At 32.7% G+C, this 21,613-nt stretch overlaps 1 protein-coding gene across 4 annotated transcripts; it reads right to left on the bottom strand.

The window, feature by feature from the left end:
• Nucleotides 1-1,364: 1,364 nt before the first annotated feature.
• Nucleotides 1,365-10,001, bottom strand: LOC113848102 (ABC transporter G family member 39-like). Of its 4 annotated transcripts, none has more exons than XM_027477487.1 (24): nt 9,552-10,001; nt 9,252-9,372; nt 9,076-9,164; nt 8,872-8,956; nt 8,572-8,731; nt 8,400-8,476; nt 8,231-8,284; nt 8,050-8,140; nt 7,647-7,948; nt 7,274-7,555; nt 6,565-6,881; nt 6,090-6,250; nt 5,901-6,004; nt 5,641-5,797; nt 5,442-5,546; nt 5,216-5,361; nt 4,519-4,851; nt 3,987-4,277; nt 3,816-3,899; nt 3,593-3,726; nt 3,035-3,262; nt 2,753-2,924; nt 2,199-2,453; nt 1,365-1,720 (listed from the first exon to the last, which is right to left on the bottom strand). In XM_027477487.1, the coding sequence occupies exons 1-24, from the start codon at nt 9,869-9,871 to the stop codon at nt 1,463-1,465; spliced, it is 4,326 nt and encodes a 1,441-aa protein (XP_027333288.1). In that variant the 5' UTR covers nt 9,872-10,001; the 3' UTR covers nt 1,365-1,462. The 4 variants fall into 4 exon arrangements, with proteins under 4 accessions (XP_027333288.1, XP_027333290.1, XP_027333291.1 ...); XM_027477489.1 differs by having other exon boundaries at nt 9,299-9,372; nt 9,552-9,691; XM_027477488.1 differs by lacking the exon at nt 1,365-1,720 and having other exon boundaries at nt 2,272-2,453; nt 2,649-2,924.
• Nucleotides 10,002-21,613: the final 11,612 nt, after the last annotated feature.

A 21,613-nucleotide genomic window follows, 5' to 3' on the forward strand; every position in this document is an offset into this window, starting at 1 on the left:
ACCAACAATGGCTTATATTTTATTACATTAAAATATGAAATGTATATTATGTCACTTGATAATCTTTAAACTATTATATTTTGAATTAAAATATGTCTTTAAAAAATTTTAATAAGAATTTGAATAAAGCAATTATTACCTAGCTCTAAATTTTAAATTTTAATTTCTAAAATTAACTCCTATCAATCACTTTAGTTTTTATTGAAAGACGTTAAAATTAAATAATAAAATAATAATTTAATCCTCATTAAATGCCACGCATAAATTTAATATAAAAATAAAATCATGTTGTTTTAGTGTATTCTAATTCACAATTCATGCATGTTGCTGTGAACCTGAAATTTTAATTACTCTGTAACATTACTTGAAAGGATTTTTATGTAATTAATTTGTTTAAATAATCGTATATTCTTTAATTACAAATATTCTGATGATTCTCACCTCTTCTTTTTTTTTTATTTTGGTATTGTTATTATATTTATATTAATTATTTAGACAGAGATGGCAGACTTGGGTGAAAGTTATACTAGAGGAAGGGGTATGGACCTTACTGTACTAAAGCTACTTAATTTGCCTTCTAAACTCTATTTTATGCTGAATTATTATTATTTTTACTTGCTTTTTCTCTTCTTTTTTTTAGTTTTTTTTTATACTATCACATCGCCTTTTCTTTTTTTTTTATCTTCTTTCTCTTTTCTTTTCATTTTATTTTCTTTCTTTCTCCCATCCTCTCATTTTACACTTAAAAGGTGGGTGTCAACAAATAATTTTCCTGTTATGCTGCTCATGAACAAGTAATGACCTAACCACCAAATTGGGCTATGTAATTATGACATTTTTATAAACCACATACACCCAACATCCAATTACAAAGGATTTAGTTTTTAGTTAAGGAAAAAATTATAGTTATTCGTTTTTTAAAGAGGAAAAATATCAAATATGACGAATGATATGATAAATATATATATATATATATATATATAATAAAATTATAATAACTCTCAATTACATGGCATTTTTCAGCACAAACAAATGAAATTCTAACAGAAAATAACGGATTATATTCCATCCGCTTTTGTATTGCTACTCTCACTTATTTCCTCATGGGAGGAAGAAATTATTGCTTTGATTTCACGGAAAGGATAACCTAAGATTTAGTGTATGTGTGACTTTAGCTTACTTTAAAGAAATAATTGCTTATTTTTATTCATATTTTTCAGAAAACTTGTATAAAAAATAAGCAAATATTTCTTCGAGTTTAAGCTTTTCTAAACATGCACTTAGATCTGTGTATATATAATGTCAGAATGTTAACAAAAGAATTGCTAACTTCAGTTCAGCCTTCGCCTGGAACGTGCGTTTCCATGTAAATTGATTGGAGTGAGAATTGAGAGCATAGGCACAATGCTTCATATAGATGTATAAAAACTGTAGGGTCTAGAGAAGAAGCATAGCAATGATTTCACCGTTTTTGGAAGTTGAACGCTTTGATTCCAAAGGCAAAGATGAGTGCAAACAACACTGAGAAACCGGCCACCACAATTGCAACCACTCCAAGAAAGTCATGTTCAAACCCAAAGTAACTCCTCACAAATTCTTCAACCTTTTGACCATTCTCTAGTGTGTCTCTGTTGTCACCATATTGAGAAGCCACTAATCCATTCAAGGTCCATGCAACAGGACAAATCCAGTAGTACCACTTCCACCATATGGGTATTCTCTGTAATTGTTTTATTTTTTAAGTTAGATCATGTCATGCACACTACAAAATAATATGTAACATACAAAGGAAATGGAAAAATGTTATAGTAAGTTTTCATAAAAACTTATAGCATACTATCAATGCATTAAATTACATTAAATTTTATAATTTTATAATCTGCAATGTTGTACATGATAGAAAAATCACTCTTTTATTATTATATTCTTTGTCTAACAAAAATTAAATTATCACACTAGCAACAACTTGACGTGTTATACCAAGTGAATAATATATTGATAATATAATATATTAATTTGCTATATCAATGAAAGTGTATGTTAATGTGCATCATGCTAATGGTGTAGACTCAATTTTTATATTACCAGTTTAATTTCCATTAAATGATATATCAGCAGCAGCTAGCTCAAACTCTTAAAGGTTAGTACATAAATCTTTTTATGTAGCACAAAAAGATGCCAGCAAGGTTGTAACTCACAGATATGGGAATGATGAAGCCCGAGAAAAGGCTCCATATTGCATAGAATGCACTGGACAATATGCTAGCAACTTGTGGGTTGGGAGTGATGGCCATTGTCATCATACCATAGAAGGTGTAGTACAAGAAAGTGAAGTACATGAAGAAAAGATACCACAAGAACTTTGATGTGGTCCAATCGAATCCCATCATGGCATATACTATAAGCCCATACATCAGGGTCTGAACCAAGATGTGGGGAAGTTCAATAATAGCCTGCAAATATAATACAGTTGTTACTTGTTAGAGTTCAACTTTTGCATCTCATAACATTTTTTCCTTTGGACTGTGATTGGTAGAACAAAAATGTGTCATATCATGTTCTTTTTAAAGGGTTGCATGCATTGAAGTTATCAAGATCCTACGTTAACTACAAATATGACTAAAGTAGAAGACTAAGACAATCCTCACCTAGATTGTAGGAAAAACAAACCTTGTCCCATGGATTTTCCCAAGTTAGCTTTTGCGTTTGAGTTAGGTTTAAGCTCAAAATATAAGTGAAGTGAGTATTTTACCTGTGCAAGAGCATATGGCAAAGCTGAATACATTCCAGCAGCTCTCTCTCTATAGAAGACTGTTCTCTCCACTGCTATTACAGGCTGCACTGAGGCACCATTTTGGACTCCAATGAAGGTAACTGCAGCATACATTGAACCCATAGCATTGAAAAGATCTTGCTCTTTTCTCCTGTGATTTTCATTTATTTAAATGTATTAGCCTATTATGCGGTAAGGTTTGTTTTGAATTCCATTTTCACATCACTATTTATTTTATGCAATGTATTTTGTTTCACGTACCTTTTCAAGCCAATGTCCCAAAATATGATCCCAAATAATAAAGCTATTAGTGTTGTAAATAGGAGTCTAACTGCAGTATATGACGTATTCCGCCAGTATGATAAATGTTGTTTCCATAGACAAGCTTTACATTGTGTCACCAAAGTCTGTGAATACTGACTATCAAAGTGTAGATCCTTTGAACCTTGGGGAGGTATACTAAGTTCTTGGATCAATTGTTTGTTTCTCCTAAACAATTGGAAGTATCAGCAACTTATTGATAAGTTGATAATTTCACTTTATCACCATGTAGTTTCATGCTTTTTCAATTTAACCCTTGTACTTTTTTTCTGTCAATAAATTCTCCTATGGAGGATAAAGTGAATTAAAAAAGATGTATAGGGTGGTTTGGGAGTAAATTGAGAAAGCATGAAACTTAAGGGGGGTAAAGTGTAATTTACCCTTGATTTTATTTTAAACATCAAATGAAAAATTGAAAAGAAATAAAATAACTTCTCATTACTAATATTTGTGATTATGTTATCAAACAAAATATAAGGTTTAAGATAGGATACTAACCGGTGTAGTTCTGAGTTTTTGTACACATTAGTGAAATTGACCTTAAGACATGCTTCTGTTCCTGCTGATGTAACTTCCAACATCCAGGTTGCAGGATTGTAACCATCTCTAATCTTAGGAATTCCTTCGATAGCCTATAGTAACAATGAACTATAATGAATCTCCTAAAGCTACAGCATCAGTTTATGATACATGCTCAATCTCATATACAGTAGAGATTCACCTCAAAGTACTGAATCAGATGAAAACAGTGGCGGCCTAATGGACCAGCATATATTTGCTCCCCTCCCAATTTCAGAAGTAAAAGCTGAAAAGATTGAGATTGCTGCAATTAACTCTTTGAAATGCAGTGTTACACAAAAGGCCAAAACAAAATTTCCCCCTAAGTTCTTACCTCATCAAAGGCATCAAATATATCAATACTTGGCTGGTGGATGGTGCAAACAACGGTACGTCCTGTGTCCACAGTGTTCCTCACAGTCCTCATTACAATTGCAGCTGCTCTAGCATCAAGGCCAGAGGTTGGCTCATCCATGAATATTATTGATGGGTTGGCTACAAGTTCAACTGCAATTGTAAGCCTCTTGCGCTGCTCTGTTGAAAGTCCTGTCTCTCCTGGCAATCCAACAAGTGCTTCTCTTAATGAGTTAAGCTCTACAAGCTCCATAACTTCCTCAATGAACATCTGCATCTCATAAAATTGAGTTCAAGTTAATAAGCTGTTATGTCCACACCAAAGGTTAGAAGGAATATCAATTATTTGTTCTGCACTTGGAGCAATCTTGTAAGGGAATACTACAGATATGACTAAATAAAGATTATATAGGTTGAAACAATCCTTACCTTATGAGCTACCTTTTGGGGTTCAGTTACGCATAAGCTCAAATTTAAGACATGCTTATAATTCAGAAAGGAGAAAATTGTACCTTTCTTGTTGCCTTATCAACTTCACGGGGCAACCGAAGCCATGCTGAATATAGCAAAGATTCATAAACTGTGACATTGGGTGAGTGTATATCAAATTGTTCACAGTATCCTGAGATGCGAGCAAATGTTTCTTGCTTCTTTGGGTACCCAGATATTGTGATGCTTCCCTCTATATATCCACCAGTTTTCCTTCCAGCTAATACATCCATTAGAGTAGTCTTGCCAGCACCACTTACACCCATCAGAGCTGTTAATACTCCAGGCCTAAAGACACCACTAACACCCTTCAAGAGTTCTAGACGATCCTCAGAAACTCCTTGTTTTTTCATTTCCTAAAATCAAGATAATAGTCAGAATGTGGAGGAATTCTAATATATTTTTCCCTTGTGGAAGCAGGATATTGAAGACAGATGAGAATGATTTTTGGATACATAAAAATCATAAATAGTGTTGAAATACCCTGTTTCCGTAGTTACATAAAGAGAGTGATTAAAAATACCAGGTGCAATGCTGATTATTTAGAAAGAAGAAGGCTAGCAACACACTCTCTAACAAAACTAAAAAAATTGTCATGTCCATTTCATGAAAAAGAGAGAGAGAGAGAGAGGAATTAAAGAAAATACTCTATATATTTTAAATAGCCAACACCGTACCAATAGAAAGATTATATCTTTAAAAAGGAAGTATGTAAGGTACCTGTGGCATGTCTACAGAATATCTGATCTCATCAAAAGTGAGGGACAGCGGTTGAAAAGGAAGAACCATACCCCTCTTTCCACATCTGTTAGCTTTATCATCACTAACTCTGGGTGATATGCTTGCTTCTTCCACCATCTTTGTTTCTGTCTCGTCATCATAGTCATACTGTTATGGCTTGAATACTAAAGCTACGGAAAGTATGTTATGGCTCTCACGGACTCACCAGAAGAGTTCTTTAGATTTTGTAATTGAATGAACGCTTCAGCTGTTGAAGCATTTCTCTCAAGCAATTTCTCTTGGGATAGCCCTGCTTGATCCTTTCTGAATGCTGCAGAATCAACATATCCAATGATCAGAAATTAAGTCAGAAAAGAGGTCCAAACAAAGTTTGCAACTTAGACAAAAATGAAGATGGTACATACGACTGAGATATTGCAAAGCCATGGTGAACAGAGAATTGAGTAGAAAAACATAACCAATCAATGCTCCTACTCCAATCCAATACCAATAAGCTTCAGGAAAAAATCCACGAGTTTTAAGTATTAGAACTCCCAGTGTTTCATTGGAATTAGGAGTAACCTGCAGCAATCAGATCAATAAATCATTTCATAAAACATATCATGTCAAAACTCATTATTTCTCTTAGTAGAGTTTATTCAGCATTTGAAACAAAGGAGGATACCTTTGTCCAACTATGTCCAAGAAACTCATTCACAGCAATAGCATTCTGTCCATACATAAGTGGTGAGGACCAGTAACCCCACAGAAACCATTTGTGCACATCCTCTGGCCCAAAAGAACAGACATGTTAAAAAAAATATAGGTTCATTACATCAACAAACTTTGAAGTTATATGAACATTTTTTTTTACCTCTTGAAATCACAAATCCTCCCAAGGCCAAAACTACTAGTAATGCAAATCCTCCAACTGTGTTTGCAACTATAACATCCCTTCCCAATGCTGCCATCAACCGAAATAGTGAAGATGCCATTTGGTTAATGCACAGTATTATCAAATACTGTTTTAAAAGCCTGCCAATAAAGCTTCTCATTAGATGCCAAAATGAGTAACTAGTAGCTTAAGACACTGTTTGGATAAACTTTGCAGAAGTACTTGTAAAAGAAGAAAATAAAGAGATAAAACCCTTCTCATTAATTAAATTCAACTTATGCATCTTATGTTTTAGAGAAGTTAATTGAAAAAAAAAAAAGTAGAAGTTTAAGTTATAAGAAGAATTTTGTGTTTTATCTTCTTATTTTACTTCTCTTATAAATAGTAAATATTTTTGCATAAGCTTATCCAAACTGGATCTTGATCATGGTATGTGATGTTTGTGGCTTCTTGCCTTACAAAACTTGGATCAAAGCCAACGGCATAGTAAGTGATGCCTTCCCAAATAGCAACTTCTATTAGGGTTATTGGTATTTTGAGAATCCACGGTGGAAGAGAATAAGCCCATGCAGGATAGAAAAGAAGGTCCCTTTGCTTGTAGAAGATAGGAAGTTTCATGATGGCCATATTTAGCTCTGATATTCCATTAAACATTGCCACAGTGACTGCGAAGAAAAGAGCCCCCATGTAAGTTCCTCCATCCTCCACGGTATCCCGATGCATCTTAGCTCGTAGAAATAATGTTGTTGTCATGATAGCTAAATAGATGAGCTGAAAAGGATGAACAAGACATGCATAAGAACTCACAAAAGAAGAAAATGATAATTGGTGCGTTTCGATACATAGCTTGTTTAAGTGCTTATTCAAAAAATTCTTTTAAAATAATAACTTGTCATAAATTTAACAATAAAATTTATTGGAATAAGTTGATAACAGCTTATTTTGATAAGCTAAACCAAGAAACTTGTCAAAATAAGCAGAAAACAACTTATGAAAGTCATAAGTTTTTTTTTTTTTTTCGTAAACTGTATATAAGCTCTTCTAAGCAGGCCCAATTATTACTCCACTTAGCATTTTGATGCATTCATAACAAATTTTTTGTCCAAGGAATCTAGTTTCAAATAAGATAATATCACTAACAAAAGTGCTTGAATGTTTCTCACTTGGGTGACTTTGAATACGTAGACAAATGAATTTCGCTTCATAAGTAAAAATTCTCTGCTAGAACAAGCCCTCAGCAGCTCCATCCTATCAACACCATACTTCTTAGTGGTCAAGGCATTTGGATGGCATTTAGACTTATCAAAAGGATTGACTAGCTCGTCTCCAAGTTTTTGACCAATGTGAAATAACTGGAATGCTTCTGCAAAATCCTTGACAGTGACAAAGCTGTAAGGTTCATCCTTACGTGCCCAATATTGCCATTGATCTTTTCTTGATGTCACCTATTGCACATCATGACAACAAAATTTACTCTATACCAAAAAAAGAAACAGAAAAGTTTTGAAAGCAAGAATAAGTGAATCACAATCATACTTCTTGTAAGAAGTCAGCGACTCCTTTTCTCTCAGGACACCTGAAACCCATTGATTCAAAGAACTCAAGTACATTTTCTCTTGGTCCTTGGTACACAATTTGTCCATCTGTCAGAAGTATTATATCATCAAATAGTTGATAAGTTTCTGGTGCTGGCTGTAGCAGAGACACAAGTGCAGTTCCATTCAGAATATGAATGGATTGCCGGATTGAGTTGATTATCTGAAAAGTTGTGGAACTGTCCAAACCAGTTGATATCTCATCCATGAAGAGCACTTTTATAGGTCCAACCAGCATCTCCCCTTCATTATTTTGCAGAAACTTTTATCAATCAAACTCTTTATAAGTTCCAAATTCTGGTCTAAGTTATTTTGTCATGCTGTTCTTGATGAACAGAAACTACCTGTTGTGACTCTCTTTTTCTGCCCTCCTGAGATACCTCTTATCATTCCATCTCCAACCATAATGTCAGCACAGACTTCAAGTCCCAAAATCTGAAACATTTTAGAATGGAAAACATAAAATATCCTATATTCTTTTGCAAGAAATTTATATTCCCTTATTTGATGAATCTGGACTTCTACCTTAAGAATATAGTCAGTGACCACACTTGTTTGTTGTCCTTCTAGTGCTGCTGCCTGCACAGTTTTCGATGAATCACATGTACATAAACAATGCAGCTTTCTCAGAATTTTCTGTGTTCAGCAATTCAAACAAAAATAGAGACTTCTTTTATCAACCTTTTTTTCTCACCTTCATATAGGCATCAATATCAGGATCTGGTATAATCTTTGCTTGCTTCTCTCTTCTTAGTAGTTCAGTCAACATCTCTATAAGCAGTGAAATTCAAAAGATTAAGAGAACTTAAGAAGGATGAAATTTAGCCAAAGGGTATTCTTTCAATACTCAAAATGGAGCAACCAACCATAATTCTGTCCAACCCCTTGACATCTTGCTGAGAAAGCTAGTGTTTCTCTCACAGTCATTTCTCCAATGTGGTTATCATGTTGACTTACATATGCGGATGTCCTTTGTGGCACAAACTCTTCAAGCCCATGCCCATTGTATGTTACTCTCCCAGAATGCTAAGGATTCATCACCAATGAAATTAGTTATTATAATTAAGAATAAAATCAGCGGCATAATATTCATATCTGGTCAACCCCCCCCCCCCCCCCCCCAAAATTTTCCATTTGATAATGATACCGAATTTTGGTTTCCTTACTTTCAAATCTTTACCAAGTTTTCCAGCCAATGCCAACAACAAAGTGGTCTTTCCAGAGCCTGGGGGCCCCAAAAGCAATGTCATTCTGCAAAAAGTCTATCATCAGAACAAGAAAAGATCAAACTGGAAGGCGAACAATGTTAGTTTTTAGTAAAATCTAAAAAAAATACAATATGAAAAATAAACAAAATGTCTTGAATTCACCTTCTAGGCCTTATGATTCCACTAATATTCTGAAGAATATTTAAAGTTTTCTTTGGACTTGGAATTATGTGCAGATAATTCAAGAACCCCTTGGCAAAAGAAAGAGATCATTTTACAGACAGTTGAAGATAGAGACCAATAACACAATGGAAACAGCATGTGCCATATTGAATTACCTCTATTACATTAACATAGAAGTTTAGTAATGAAGGCAACGCTCTACCTCCAACATAAACTTGTGCTTCCACATTTATATGCTCAAATCGAACTTCAATGGTTGGAATATCAAGCCCAACTCTGCAAATTCAGTTCAACAGAACAATTATAATTACAAGTATCTCAAATCTCAACCACCATAACAGTTTCAAATTATCATTTTTCTATGTCATAAATCACAAGATAAAGCAATTCAGCCATAAAAAAGTGGTCCTTTTAATTCATGAACTTCTTTCTCTATGACAAATAATTACTCTTACCTGTCCATTCTTTCCCTGAGTTTCAACAAGAACTTTTCATTATCTTCTTCTGCTATTTTCACAAGTCTCTCTAGAAGAATCTTTTTCTCTGTTAAGCCCAGTTGCTTGATATCAACCTCTCTTCCTTTCCCATCTTCACTGCGGAGTATGCTTCTTCTAATGCGTAGATATGTTGGGAGCCTCTCTATTGCTGCCCATTTGAGATTTTCTTCATCATCTTCACGTTCAGATGTTGAGAAAACATCCATGCTATGGTTCCTCCATATGCTAGAACTACTAGCTCTTAGACTTTCAACTCTTGATATGTCACTACCCTCCATTGATCTCTTACAAACTAGAACTGAGCTACTAGTGAAACCATACTTTGATCATGTTCTTGCTTTTTGTTGTTCTCATCTGACAAGTGATTATTGTTCTCTCTTTTTAAGAGCAAAAAATCCTGTTGGTATTTTATTATGAAAAATGTTAACTTTTATCTTTAGAATTGAGTGTAACTACTTAAAAATAATATAATTTTATTCAAAAATATGCATTTATTACATTTTTATAATTTTAATATAAGTAAATATGCTTTTTTTAAATAATATATTGCTATTTTTTGTATTTAAACTCAATCCCAAAGTTAACGAAATTCTTTTATTAATTGTAAAGGAAGAATTAGCATGCATTTAAATGAGTTTGCGAAAAATTACGAAATTGAAATAATTTATAATTTTTATAAGTTTTTTATAATTTATCTCAATATTTTTTTGTGTGATCATTAAAATAAATTAATTTTAAATTTTTTTAATAAATTTTATAATCAAATTTATATCATAAATTTCAAGTGACAAGAGTTTAAGAAGGAATAAGTGTCACTTAAACTGCTTAATTTTTACAATATTGCTAACTTTACCAAGAATTCGCAACAGTAAATTAGTAATCTAGCTAACCTGAATTTCATAAGGCTCTCAGTTTTTTACTAAATAAACGTGTTTATTCTGAGGAGCATCGAACTTATATCATAATGACAATTGCTTAGTTTACATATGACAAAAAAAAAAAGATATAGAAAAATAATAAAAAAGTATAGAGAGTAAAAACAAACTAGTTATAATAAATAATAATAATTAGAAAGCTCAAAAACTATAAAGAAACCACAAATTAAATGCTATAGAAGTTGATAATGTGATCAAAGAAATTAAGAAGTCAAGAAACAAAAAAAACATTTTATAATAGTGAAAATGATTACTGTGACATAAAAGTTTAACGCAACAACTTCACAACTCACACTTCAATTGAATGTAATATTTAAAAAAAAAAAAATTGAATATTAGTGTTAGAAATGGTTACAAAATGATGAGGAGAGGAAAGACAGATAGAACAGGCATGTCAAAGGTTGAAGAAAGAAGCACGAGGTGCAAAAAAACAATAGTTGTTAGGTGGTGAACCAATACAAAATACAAAGGAGAGAGAACCCTAAATCATTACGGACCAGAAAATTGTTTCATGGAGGTTGGTATACCTGAAAAAGAAACTAAACAAAAATGAGGGTTTTACCAATATTCAAAAATTAAAAATTGTTAATCGTATAAGAAAAGTTGAAAAAAGCATGCAGAAAATGACCAAGCACATAAAATGTGCGTGGTTGTGGATTCCCATTGGATATTAGATGATGAAAGTGAAAGAAGGTACGATAAAAAGTGTATCTCATCCTTTGATGCCAAAACCATTGCTCTCATATGAAAAAGGCATTTATTCAACCACAAGAGTGACACCTCAACAGACTGCAAAAGCTAACAAAAAGGAAAAGCTTCTAACAGAAACCCATAATTCACGATCTTATGCAAGCAATGCGTAATGCGTGTGTCTGCTTACTTCTCACACGTGTGCTTCACACAGTGCCACATTTTCCATCAGGATAATCTTATTCATTCATGCATCTTACTATTCATTTTTTTAATAGAAAAAAGAAAATCAATATAGTCAACTATATAAGAAGACTTTTTTTTCTAAATACATGTTTTGTTTATAGAATATTTATTGATTCTAATAAAATATAACTTAATAAATATTATTGTTAAATAAAAATAACCATTATATACAAATTAAATTAAAACCCTTCATAAGAATAAAATACATGAAGCTACTTTTACATACCAATTAAAATCCTAATACACAGACAAAAAAAATCACAATACCGATACTATTATTTTGTGTATCTTTGTTTTTTCGATCTCGATCGCAAATGGACAAAAATGGATAAATATAATATATATAATAAAATATAAGTGGTTAAAATTACGTAGTCTCGAATTGCTCAATTATTTTTTTTATTTTTTTTATTTTTTTCTTAGGGAAGATGGGTAAGGTTATCTTAGTCATGTATAACAATATTTTATGTTCATAAAAAATAAAAATAAAAAAACACACATGGAGTCATTTCCAAAGAAGAAAAAAAAGCATCACAATAATGTGATACAATTATTTTGTGTTTGCATATTTATTTATTCGATACAAAGATTTTAGATGATTTGACCAACTCCTACGAATATGTGTGTTGAGGGGATCCACGATTTTGGCAGTTAATTTTATATGCAGCGATTATAAAATATTTATAATATTTTATAGTTATATCTAACATAGATTATCATAGATTATTTTTTTAGGGAGGGAATCCAATTCCTAAGTTGACTTATTTTTTAATATTTTAATTTCAAAATATGTTTATTATTTAAATTTATATAATTTAATTTAAATTAAATTAAGATATGAAAGCCAGTTTTAAATTGATCAAAAAAGTAGTCTAATTAAAAAATACATTACTTTTGTTTAATTAAAAAAACCCTTTACATGTTATTCGATAAAAGTACAAAATCATTTCAACAAATATTAACTTTATAAATGTTCAAAAATTATAACAAGAATATCATCTTGCATTTAAAAAATTATTTAATTTCTGAAAAGTTAATTCAATAACAAAAAAGAACAACATAACTTATATCTATTAAAAAAAATAAGAGAATAACAGCTATTTAAAAAATTGATAGTAAAACTCCTCTAACATTACAAGCATAAAAAAAATATTTGTTTAATCAATGTGAACACTCTTTAACTATTGTATAATTTTATATCAAAAAAAATTTTGCTCAATTAACAAAAACATCCCTTAACAAGAGAATAAGAATAACAACAATATCAACTAAAAAAATTTATAATTATGAATAAGAGTGCAATAAAGACGTGTATTATTAAAAATAATTATAAATAAATAAAATACTTATTTATTATATTAGATAGTGTATTTATAGTAAATATGTATAAGAAATTTTAAATATTACCTTATTATAATAAATAAAGTTATTTACTATGTATCAAATATACATGAATTTTATTTCATATATTTTAATCTCTTTTTCTTTCGACATGGTGTTTAAAACCTAATAAAAAATAATCTTACTTTGTATTTTATTTAATTGACCTGCTACTCACTAGTTTTTTTAATTTCTAAACTATGCTTTCTACTTCTCAGTTTAGGGTGTTTGCACTATTTGACATTATTCTTGTGCGTTTTGCATTTTTATTTTATTTTTTGTTTTCCATAGTATTTTTCAAGTCATCAAAGGTTAAATCTACTAATTTATGTGACTGTTCCACTTTCTACATAGTTGTTGGATGCTAAGAATTATAGCTCTTAAGTTTCTAACATTCGTCTTTAGCTTGTAATACAAGATTATGAAGAATATTTTGCTAAAATGACGAGATATATCAAAGACTAATTGCTAAATTTTGTGGGAAAAATCTAGTCTTATTGAATACCAAAGGTAGAAATATATACATGCTTTAGTTACCTATCAAAAAGAGAAACAAATCTGCTGCAATCTCGTAACAAAGGCAGCAATTATCTAAAGATAGAAACTACTCATATACATGTATTTGACAGCAACAAATTACTACAAAAAGAATCAATTGGAATATTTCTAACAAAAACAAAGCCTTGATATGTTCGTGATCGATCCACTTGGATTTGTGTTAAGAATAGGGTGAATTCGCTCATTACCTTCCCCCTTCCCCCCCCCCAAGTTGGAGCGTGCAAATTATGAATGTCCAACTTGGCTAGTAAAGAACTGAACTGTGTAGAGCCAAGGGTTTTAGTAAATATATCTATCAAATGAGTATGTGTGGGAACATAGGAAGGAAGGATGAGATTTTGAGTAATGGAATTGCAAACGAAGTGACAGTCAACCTCAATGTATTTAGTCCGTTCATGGAAGACAGGATTCTTGGCAATGTGTAATGCAGACTGGCTATCACAGGAGAGACACGTGGGTTGTGTATGAGAGATGCCAAGATTGAAAGGAGTTCCTTCAACCATTTGAGCTCACAAGTAGTATTAGCCATAGAGCGATACTCTGCCTCGGCAGAGGATCTAGACACTGTATGTTGCTTCTTTGTTTTCCAAGATACTGGGATTTGCCAAGAAGAATGAACCATCCTGTAATAGATCTTCGAGTAAAAGGAAAACTTACCCAATCAGAGTCACACCAACCATGAAGAGTAAGGTCACTGTCCCTGCCTAAGAGAATGTCTTGGCAGGGCTGCCCCTTGAGATAGCGAACAAAACACAATGCGGTTGTCCAATGTTCTTCGCGTGGCTGCTGCATAAATTGGGACAAGAAATGAACATTGTAAGAGAGTTCGGGGCGAGTAAAGCACAAGTAAATGAGGCGCTCAACAAGGCGCCGATATCGACCAGGATCAGAGAGCAGAGGTCCTTCTGCTAGAGCTAACTTATGATTTTCTTCTAAGGGAGTAGAGGATGGTCGCAATCCAAGCAACTCGGTCTCCATAATGATATTCAAAGCATATTTGTGTTGACTGAGGAAGAGTCCCGCAGGGGATCAAGCAACCTCCACCCCTAAAAAATACTTGAGTTTTCCCAAATTTTTCATGTGAAAACAGGCATGGAGATAGTCCTTGAACTTGCTAGTAGCAACGGAGTCATTACCAGCATTGATGAGGTCATCCACATATACAAGGATTACAAGCTGAACATGGTGTTGACGAAGAATGAACAAAGAATGATCTGAGGAGGATTGTTGAAACCCGTATCAGAGGAAAGCAACAGAGAGTTTGGCAAACTAGCAACATAGAGCCTGACGTAATCCGTAGAGAGACTTGCGGAGCTTACATACCATGTCGTGATTTTGCACAAGAAATCCCGATGGCAATTTCATATAGACTTCCTCTGCAAGGTCACCATGCAAAAATGTATTGTGAACATCCATTTAGTGAAGTTCCCAATCCTTAGCAGCAGCCACAGTTAGAATAGTGTGAACAGTGACTATTTTGGCTATTGGTGCGAACATCTTGTTGAAGTCCATCCCTTCGACTTGATGATTTCCCAAAACAACCAACCGAGCCTTGAAGCACTCAATGCTCCCATCAGAGTGATATTTGATCTGATAAACCCACTTGCACCCAAGAGCTTTCTTCCCAAGGGGCAATGTGGTTATATCCCAAGTGCCATTGTTTTGGAGTGCTTCGATCTCATCGATCATGGCTGCTCGCCAGCAAGCATCTCGAACAGCCGTAGTGAAGCGCACAGCTTCTTGTTCCTTCCCTAGTGCTGCAAGAAATGATCGATCTTTGACAAAAAATTTGTCATATGACACATAGTTATTGAGGATATAAGGGTTACCTGAGTGATGTGATGAAGCAGGGGAGTGATGCGATGGGCTCTTTGTTTGAGTGACATTGGTAACATACTCACGAAGACGCACAGAGGGTTGTTTGATTCGATGTCCTCTGTCAAGCGGAGCAGTAGATTGGGTGGAGGAAGATGTATCGTCGTCAGAAATTAGAGGCGAGCTGCGGTCTTCATCACATTTGGGAGAAGAATTTTTCCAATCTTCATTGTTAGTGGACATTACGATCTCAACCACCGCTTGATCATCGTAGGCCATGGAGAGGCTCCTTCTTGTGCCCAAAGCAGAGTCGTCATATGCGTTGGGCCCTGGTGCAATGTTATTGTTGGCCCCAGGTGCAAGATCGTCACAGGTATTGGAGAGGAACACCTTGGTTTGGATCAGGAGGTGTATTGGAATTGAACAGCGAGACAAAAAGGAATTCATTCTCTACAAATTTGACATCACGAGAGACAAAGAAAATATTTTTTCCAAGTCATATAATTTCCATCCCTTTTTCTCAAACAGATACCCAACAAATACATATTTATGACTCCTACTATCAAATTTGTCTCCCCTGGTGAGTTGATTATGTGCATAGAACAGGAAGCCAAATACTCTTAGTTTGTCATAATCAGGCAGTTTTCCATGCACCATTTCATATGAGGTTTTCCCTTGAAGGACAGACGATGGTGCCAGGTTGATTAAATATCTGGCAGTCAGGATGCATTCCCCCCAAAAACGAATAGGCAATCCTTCTTGAAATCGCAGTGCTCTAGCTACGTTAAGAATGTGCCTGTGTTTTCTTTCAATCCTTCCATTCTGTTACGGTGTCCCTGTGCATGATGTTTGGTGAACTATTTCGTGTTGCAGGAAGTACTGGGTTAAGCACATGAATTTTGTTCCATTATCACTTCGCACCCTTTTGATACGTTTGTTGTACTGTCCTGAGCGAAAAAATTAGTAATGACTTTAGAGACTTTTTTCTTTTCACACAACAAGTATATCCACACAGATAGAGAATAATCATTCACTATTGTTAGAAAATATGAGGCTCCACAAGATAAGGGAGTTTTATAAGGTCCTCATAAATCACAATGTATTAGATCAAAAATTGATGTGGCATGATAATTGCTTAAAGGAAAACTTTCTCTCGTCTGTTTTGACCTTTCACAAACTTCACAAATCTTGTGTATGCTTTCAAGTTTACACTCACTACTTATATTAGGCAACATTTGAACCACTTTATAGGAGGGGTGTCTCATTCACTTGTGTCAAAGATCAACTTGATTCTCCACACTAATCTGACATGCTGCTATTTTACTGATCTCATGAAATAAACAAAGCCTATCTTTTCGCTCACCCGCTCTAATCAGCATCATCGAAGTGAGGTCCTGCATTACACAAAATTTATTAGTGAACAACACCAAGCAATTTACATCATCAGTTAATTGTGATACTAAGATTAAATTGCATCTCAATTTTGGCACATATAACACATTCTTCAATTGGAGCCCCCCTTAAGAGTCACAGTTCATTCTTTATCTGCAAGAACTTCTTCCCCATTTGGTAACCTAACTACACAAGCAGCCACATTGCGTTGTTCCCTTAAATTTCTTAAGCTCCCTGTCATATGGTTAGAAGCTCCACTATCAATAATCCACAAAACACAACCTCTCTTACCAGACATTTTTTCTGCTCCATTTTCTTTGTTAGTATTAAGCATCTCAAGCAATGTTTGCCATTGCTCATTACTTAGCCCAGTCACCACGCCACGAAGTTCTCCTCCTTGCACATTGCATGTTTCAGTTGCGACATGTGCAACATTTGCTCAGACAGTTCCATTTTTACCACGTCTCCCTTGTTTCTACGCATTTCAGTTGCTAGTCCCTTCATTTCCTGGGCGATCAACCCACCACTCGGGTATCCAACTAGCTGAAAGCATCCCTTGACATCATGACCTGTTTTGCCACAATGCGAGCACAAGAGGGGCCTTGTTTCAATTTGCCCTTTGTTCCTATTTGTCATTTGCACTAAAAGTCTCATTAGGGTTCCTCTTTCTTCTTTCGTTCTGGTGATCATCTTCATTCTTTCTTCTTGCACCAAGGTTGCATATACTCTATTGAGGGAAGGCAGCGGGATTGGATCGCACTGTCCCATAACCCATATCATCTAGTCCCATAAGAAATTGATGAACTCTTTCTTCTTCCCTTCTCTTTTCTAGATGTGATCCAATGCCGCACTTGCATCCTCCACATATTTACTTTGGAATTTGTTCATAATTTGCCAATTCACCCCATAGAGTTTTCAATTTTTCATAGTATGCAACCATGGTTGTTCCTTGCTGCTTGCATTCTGCCAATTCAGCCTTGAGCTGCTGAATTCGCAGTCCATTCACCATAGAAAAATGCTCCTTAATGTCTTCCCAAAGGTCCTTCGCATTTTTGACATATGTTATGGTGGAGCGCAGGCTTGGCTCAATGATGTTCAATATCCAGGACACAAGCATGGATTGAACCATCCACCAATCCTCCACCTCTGCTGCATCTTCATCTGCCTGCTTGTGGGTTCCATTAAGAAATTCCCACTTTCGTCAAGCACGTAGCGAGACCTTCACAGCTCGTGCCCATTTGTCATAGTTCTCACCACGCAATTGCACTTGTGTGATTACATTTCTAGAATTATCACTTGCACTCAACTCATAGGGTGATGGACCTTTCTTGCTACCATCCCCTTGATTTTTTGCAGTCTCCTCTGTTTGGGGTATCTCACCAGCGCTTGCCATTGAACAGCAGAGATTTGTCTATACGCGATGTCTATCAGAGCCTGGATAGCTCTAATACCATGCTAAACTTTGTGGGCAAAAATATGATCTTATTGAATACCAAAGGTAGAAATATATACATGTTTTGGTTACCTATCAAAAAGAGAAACAAATCTGCTGCAATCTCGTAACAAAGGCAATAGTTATCTAAAGATAGAAACTACTCATATATATATATATATATATATATATATATATATATATATATATATATATATGTTTGACAACAACAAATTACTACAAAAAGAATCAATTAGAATATTTCCAAAAATAGAGCCTTGATATGTTGATGATCGATCCACTTGGATTTGTGTCAAGAATAGGGTGGATTCGCTCCTTACCAATCATCTCAAATAGAAAAAAGTAGATGCTTAACTGTGTTGCATCAATAAATTCACATTGTATTCATTGTTGTGTTCCACTTTTCATGCTTATGAGACTTATGAAGGTGTTTGGACACAAGCGAAAACCCTATGCAACAATACTACTCATCGTCTAGATTGAGAAAAATCGATCATTCACAACCACTGATGAAGGATTCCTCGAAAAGTTAAGGATTAATAATCCTTTTGAAAACTCAAAATCGAAAGGATTTATGACCTCTTGATTATTATTAGGCTTATTGCATTGATGACTCTATGGCTAATTACTTAAGTAAATTTTTTTATCTCCTTTGTGACTTTAATAAGTTACTTCCTCTAGCTTCTACACCAACTTTAAAGCTTGAGGCCTAGCAATTCTCTATGATTCTTGCTCTATATGATTTGCTTATTGAGTATTCTCACATTCATGATCATATTTTGGGCTCCACTATAATTCTTTTATGGATAGTATTTGGTTCACTCTTTTTTGTGTTCCATCCAAAACACTTCTTAAGACTTTACACCTTATATCTATATCAACTTGTTTGTTTGATCTTGTAAGGGGGTGGTTTTCCTAGTTTCGTAAATATAAAAAACTTCGTCCAAAATGTGATTATTGTCACAAGCTTGGTCACACCATTGATAAATGTTCTTGTATTGCGTATGTTGGTTAACATATTTTACTAGTTTCTTCTAATGCTACTTGTCCACACCTTCATAGGCACTATCTTCTAACTTTAATGATTTTCTAATGAGATATCAAAAATGTTAAGTTTTAGATTCCTTTGTTTCTAGTGTATACAATGGTAATTCTTTTGCTGACATCTTTCATTCCTCTTCAATTAGTCCTTGGGAACTTGATTTGGGGGCCATTGATTATATAATTGGTAAGCAATCTCTTTCTTTACCTTTTTTCCTTTTGTATATTTACTTTCTATCATCGTGATTAATATTTCTCAAATCCAATTTAAAGACATTAGTACTATTCATCCTTCTTCTTTCTTTCTTGTTGACAATGTCTTTTGTATTTTTCGATCTTCTTTTAATTTGCTTTCTATAAATTGTCTCACTTGATCTCTTGATTTCACTTATTACTTTTACTAAAGATTTTATTTTTTGCAAGATTAAAGCTGAGGATGATGATTAGAAATAAATGTGAGTCTTATGATCTTTGCCAACTATGTAGATCATCTCATGTTATTTGGGTGGACTCCCCTCTCTTAATCCATGCTCAATTAGAATAAGTCTATCAAAAATTTTGTCATTATCTTATGAGTTGTGTCAATTAGATAAATATGTATATAATTCAAGTCATACTAATAATAGAGTTTATTCTCTATTTTTATAAATAAGAATAAAAATAAATTAAATTTTTATAGATAAATAAACTTATATTTGTTTAATAATTTTTTTAAAATACAAAATGTATAAACTTATTTTAACTCATAAAAAATTATTTTATCTTCTTATTATTTTTTCCTACAAATACTTTTGCAAAAATTAATATAAACTCGATCTAATTTTAAAATTTTTTTAAGTTAAGATGTATTTTGAATCTTAAAATTTATAACAAAAGAATTATGAAACCATGTTTTATAAGTTTCCTTCACTTGAAATTTTATTTTTTTAAAAGTTGTTAATTTCAATTTTATTTAATCTAACTTATTTTAAAAAAAAAACAAGAAAAATTAAAAATAAGTTACGTGAAACACTGGCCACCATTTCTTGCACATCATTTTCAGCTCACGCGCGGTTGTGTCGTTTGTGTTCTCATAAATAAAATAAACTTAAGGGCCCATTTTCTAACTTTAACGGGGAACAAAATAAACTAACACAAAGGACATTTCACAGAGCAGAAGCATTTAGAAAGGGGTTTTTGACAGCTCTTATCGAGAACAGAGGACAGAATGAGATTTTGAGGTACCATATGAGGATTTTCTTTGAAGCACTTGTGAGGCTCAGAAATTATCAAAAATCGAATATATCTCTTACTTGTTTACAAAAAGTAGTTAATTAATTTGATTCCTTTTCATTGTATTCCTTTTAAATTTGATGGATACCGTGAATGCTTTTTTCTTATGTCATGAATGTTTATTTTAGTTTGTGATTTAATTTTCGTATTTCATTCTCAATTCCATAAATATGGGGAGTCTTAATTGGATTTTTTAATTCTTGTCTTTTATATAATTTAATAACTTTTTTTGTTCTACTTATTATCGATGCCTTGATTGATTTTGGAATGACCAATTAAAGCAAAAGATCATTAACATTCCCACTGATTGTTAATAGCTTGTACATCTCATATTTTTTAAAAAGTATAAATTAATTTTAATTTATGAAAATAATTTCATTTATTTATTTTCATTATTTTTTTCTTACATAGGAAAATTATTTCATTAAAAAATAATTTTAATGACATAACACATGATTATGAACACATACATAACAGTTTGGTTTTATTTTAATTTAATATTCTCCATTGATAATTACATGATGAAGAATAACTATTCTCATTTCTAAGATTCCTACCTAACGTGTCCTTTGTCTTTCACAGGTATTTATGAGATAGATAGAAAAGTGACAAGTTGTGTCGATTAAAAAACACACATCCCAATCGTTTGTAAGTGTTCATAGTCAACAACTTAAACTTCGACATAAATGGATGGTCAATTTTGAAAATATGTGTAATAATATAAACAATTTATTAACTATATGTTTAAGAGTATACAATAAAATTATGTAATGGCACGTGTTTTTAAAAATTATTAACATAAAATTATGATACTCAACTTGCATTAAAAATACCATATAAATATAATAAATTACAAAGTAGTGCCAATGCATCTAGATGACAATGGCTAAATAGTAATCAGTAGAAGTGTGTACGAATTAAATTTTTAAAAAATTAATTTAGATTTATTTAAAATATAATTATATAAATTGAATTTTTAACTAATCTATTTTAATTTTTTAAAATTAATTTAAATTTATTTTTAAAATTTAAATTTGATTTAAAATTGATTTTAAATTTGATAAAAATATACATAAATATTTTTTTATTATCAAATTATTATATTAAATTTTCTTATTTTTATATTATATTAAACTAATAAATATTTACATATATTCTACTTTTTATCATCTATTCATCACATAAATTAATTATACACATTGAATTTTAAACTATTTTATTTTATTTTTAATCAATTT

This window comes from Abrus precatorius, unplaced genomic scaffold, assembly GCF_003935025.1.
Source record: "Abrus precatorius isolate BTA unplaced genomic scaffold, Abrus_2018 Scaffold8, whole genome shotgun sequence".
Lineage (NCBI taxonomy): Eukaryota > Viridiplantae > Streptophyta > Magnoliopsida > Fabales > Fabaceae > Abrus > Abrus precatorius.

What these genes read in the sequence shown, in the direction of transcription:
- LOC113848102 (XM_027477487.1), bottom strand. Translation starts at nt 9,871, where the DNA reads ATGGAGGGTAGTGACATATCAAGAGTTGAAAGTCTAAGAGCTAGTAGT. An exon ending in GAAAAAGAGAGTCACAACAG is followed by an intron (nt 7,949 to 8,049) that starts GTAGTTTCTGTT and finishes AAAATAATGAAG; the next exon opens with GGGAGATGCTGGTTGGACCT. An exon ending in TTGATAAGGCAACAAGAAAG is followed by an intron (nt 4,278 to 4,518) that starts GTACAATTTTCT and finishes TATGAGATGCAG; the next exon opens with ATGTTCATTGAGGAAGTTAT.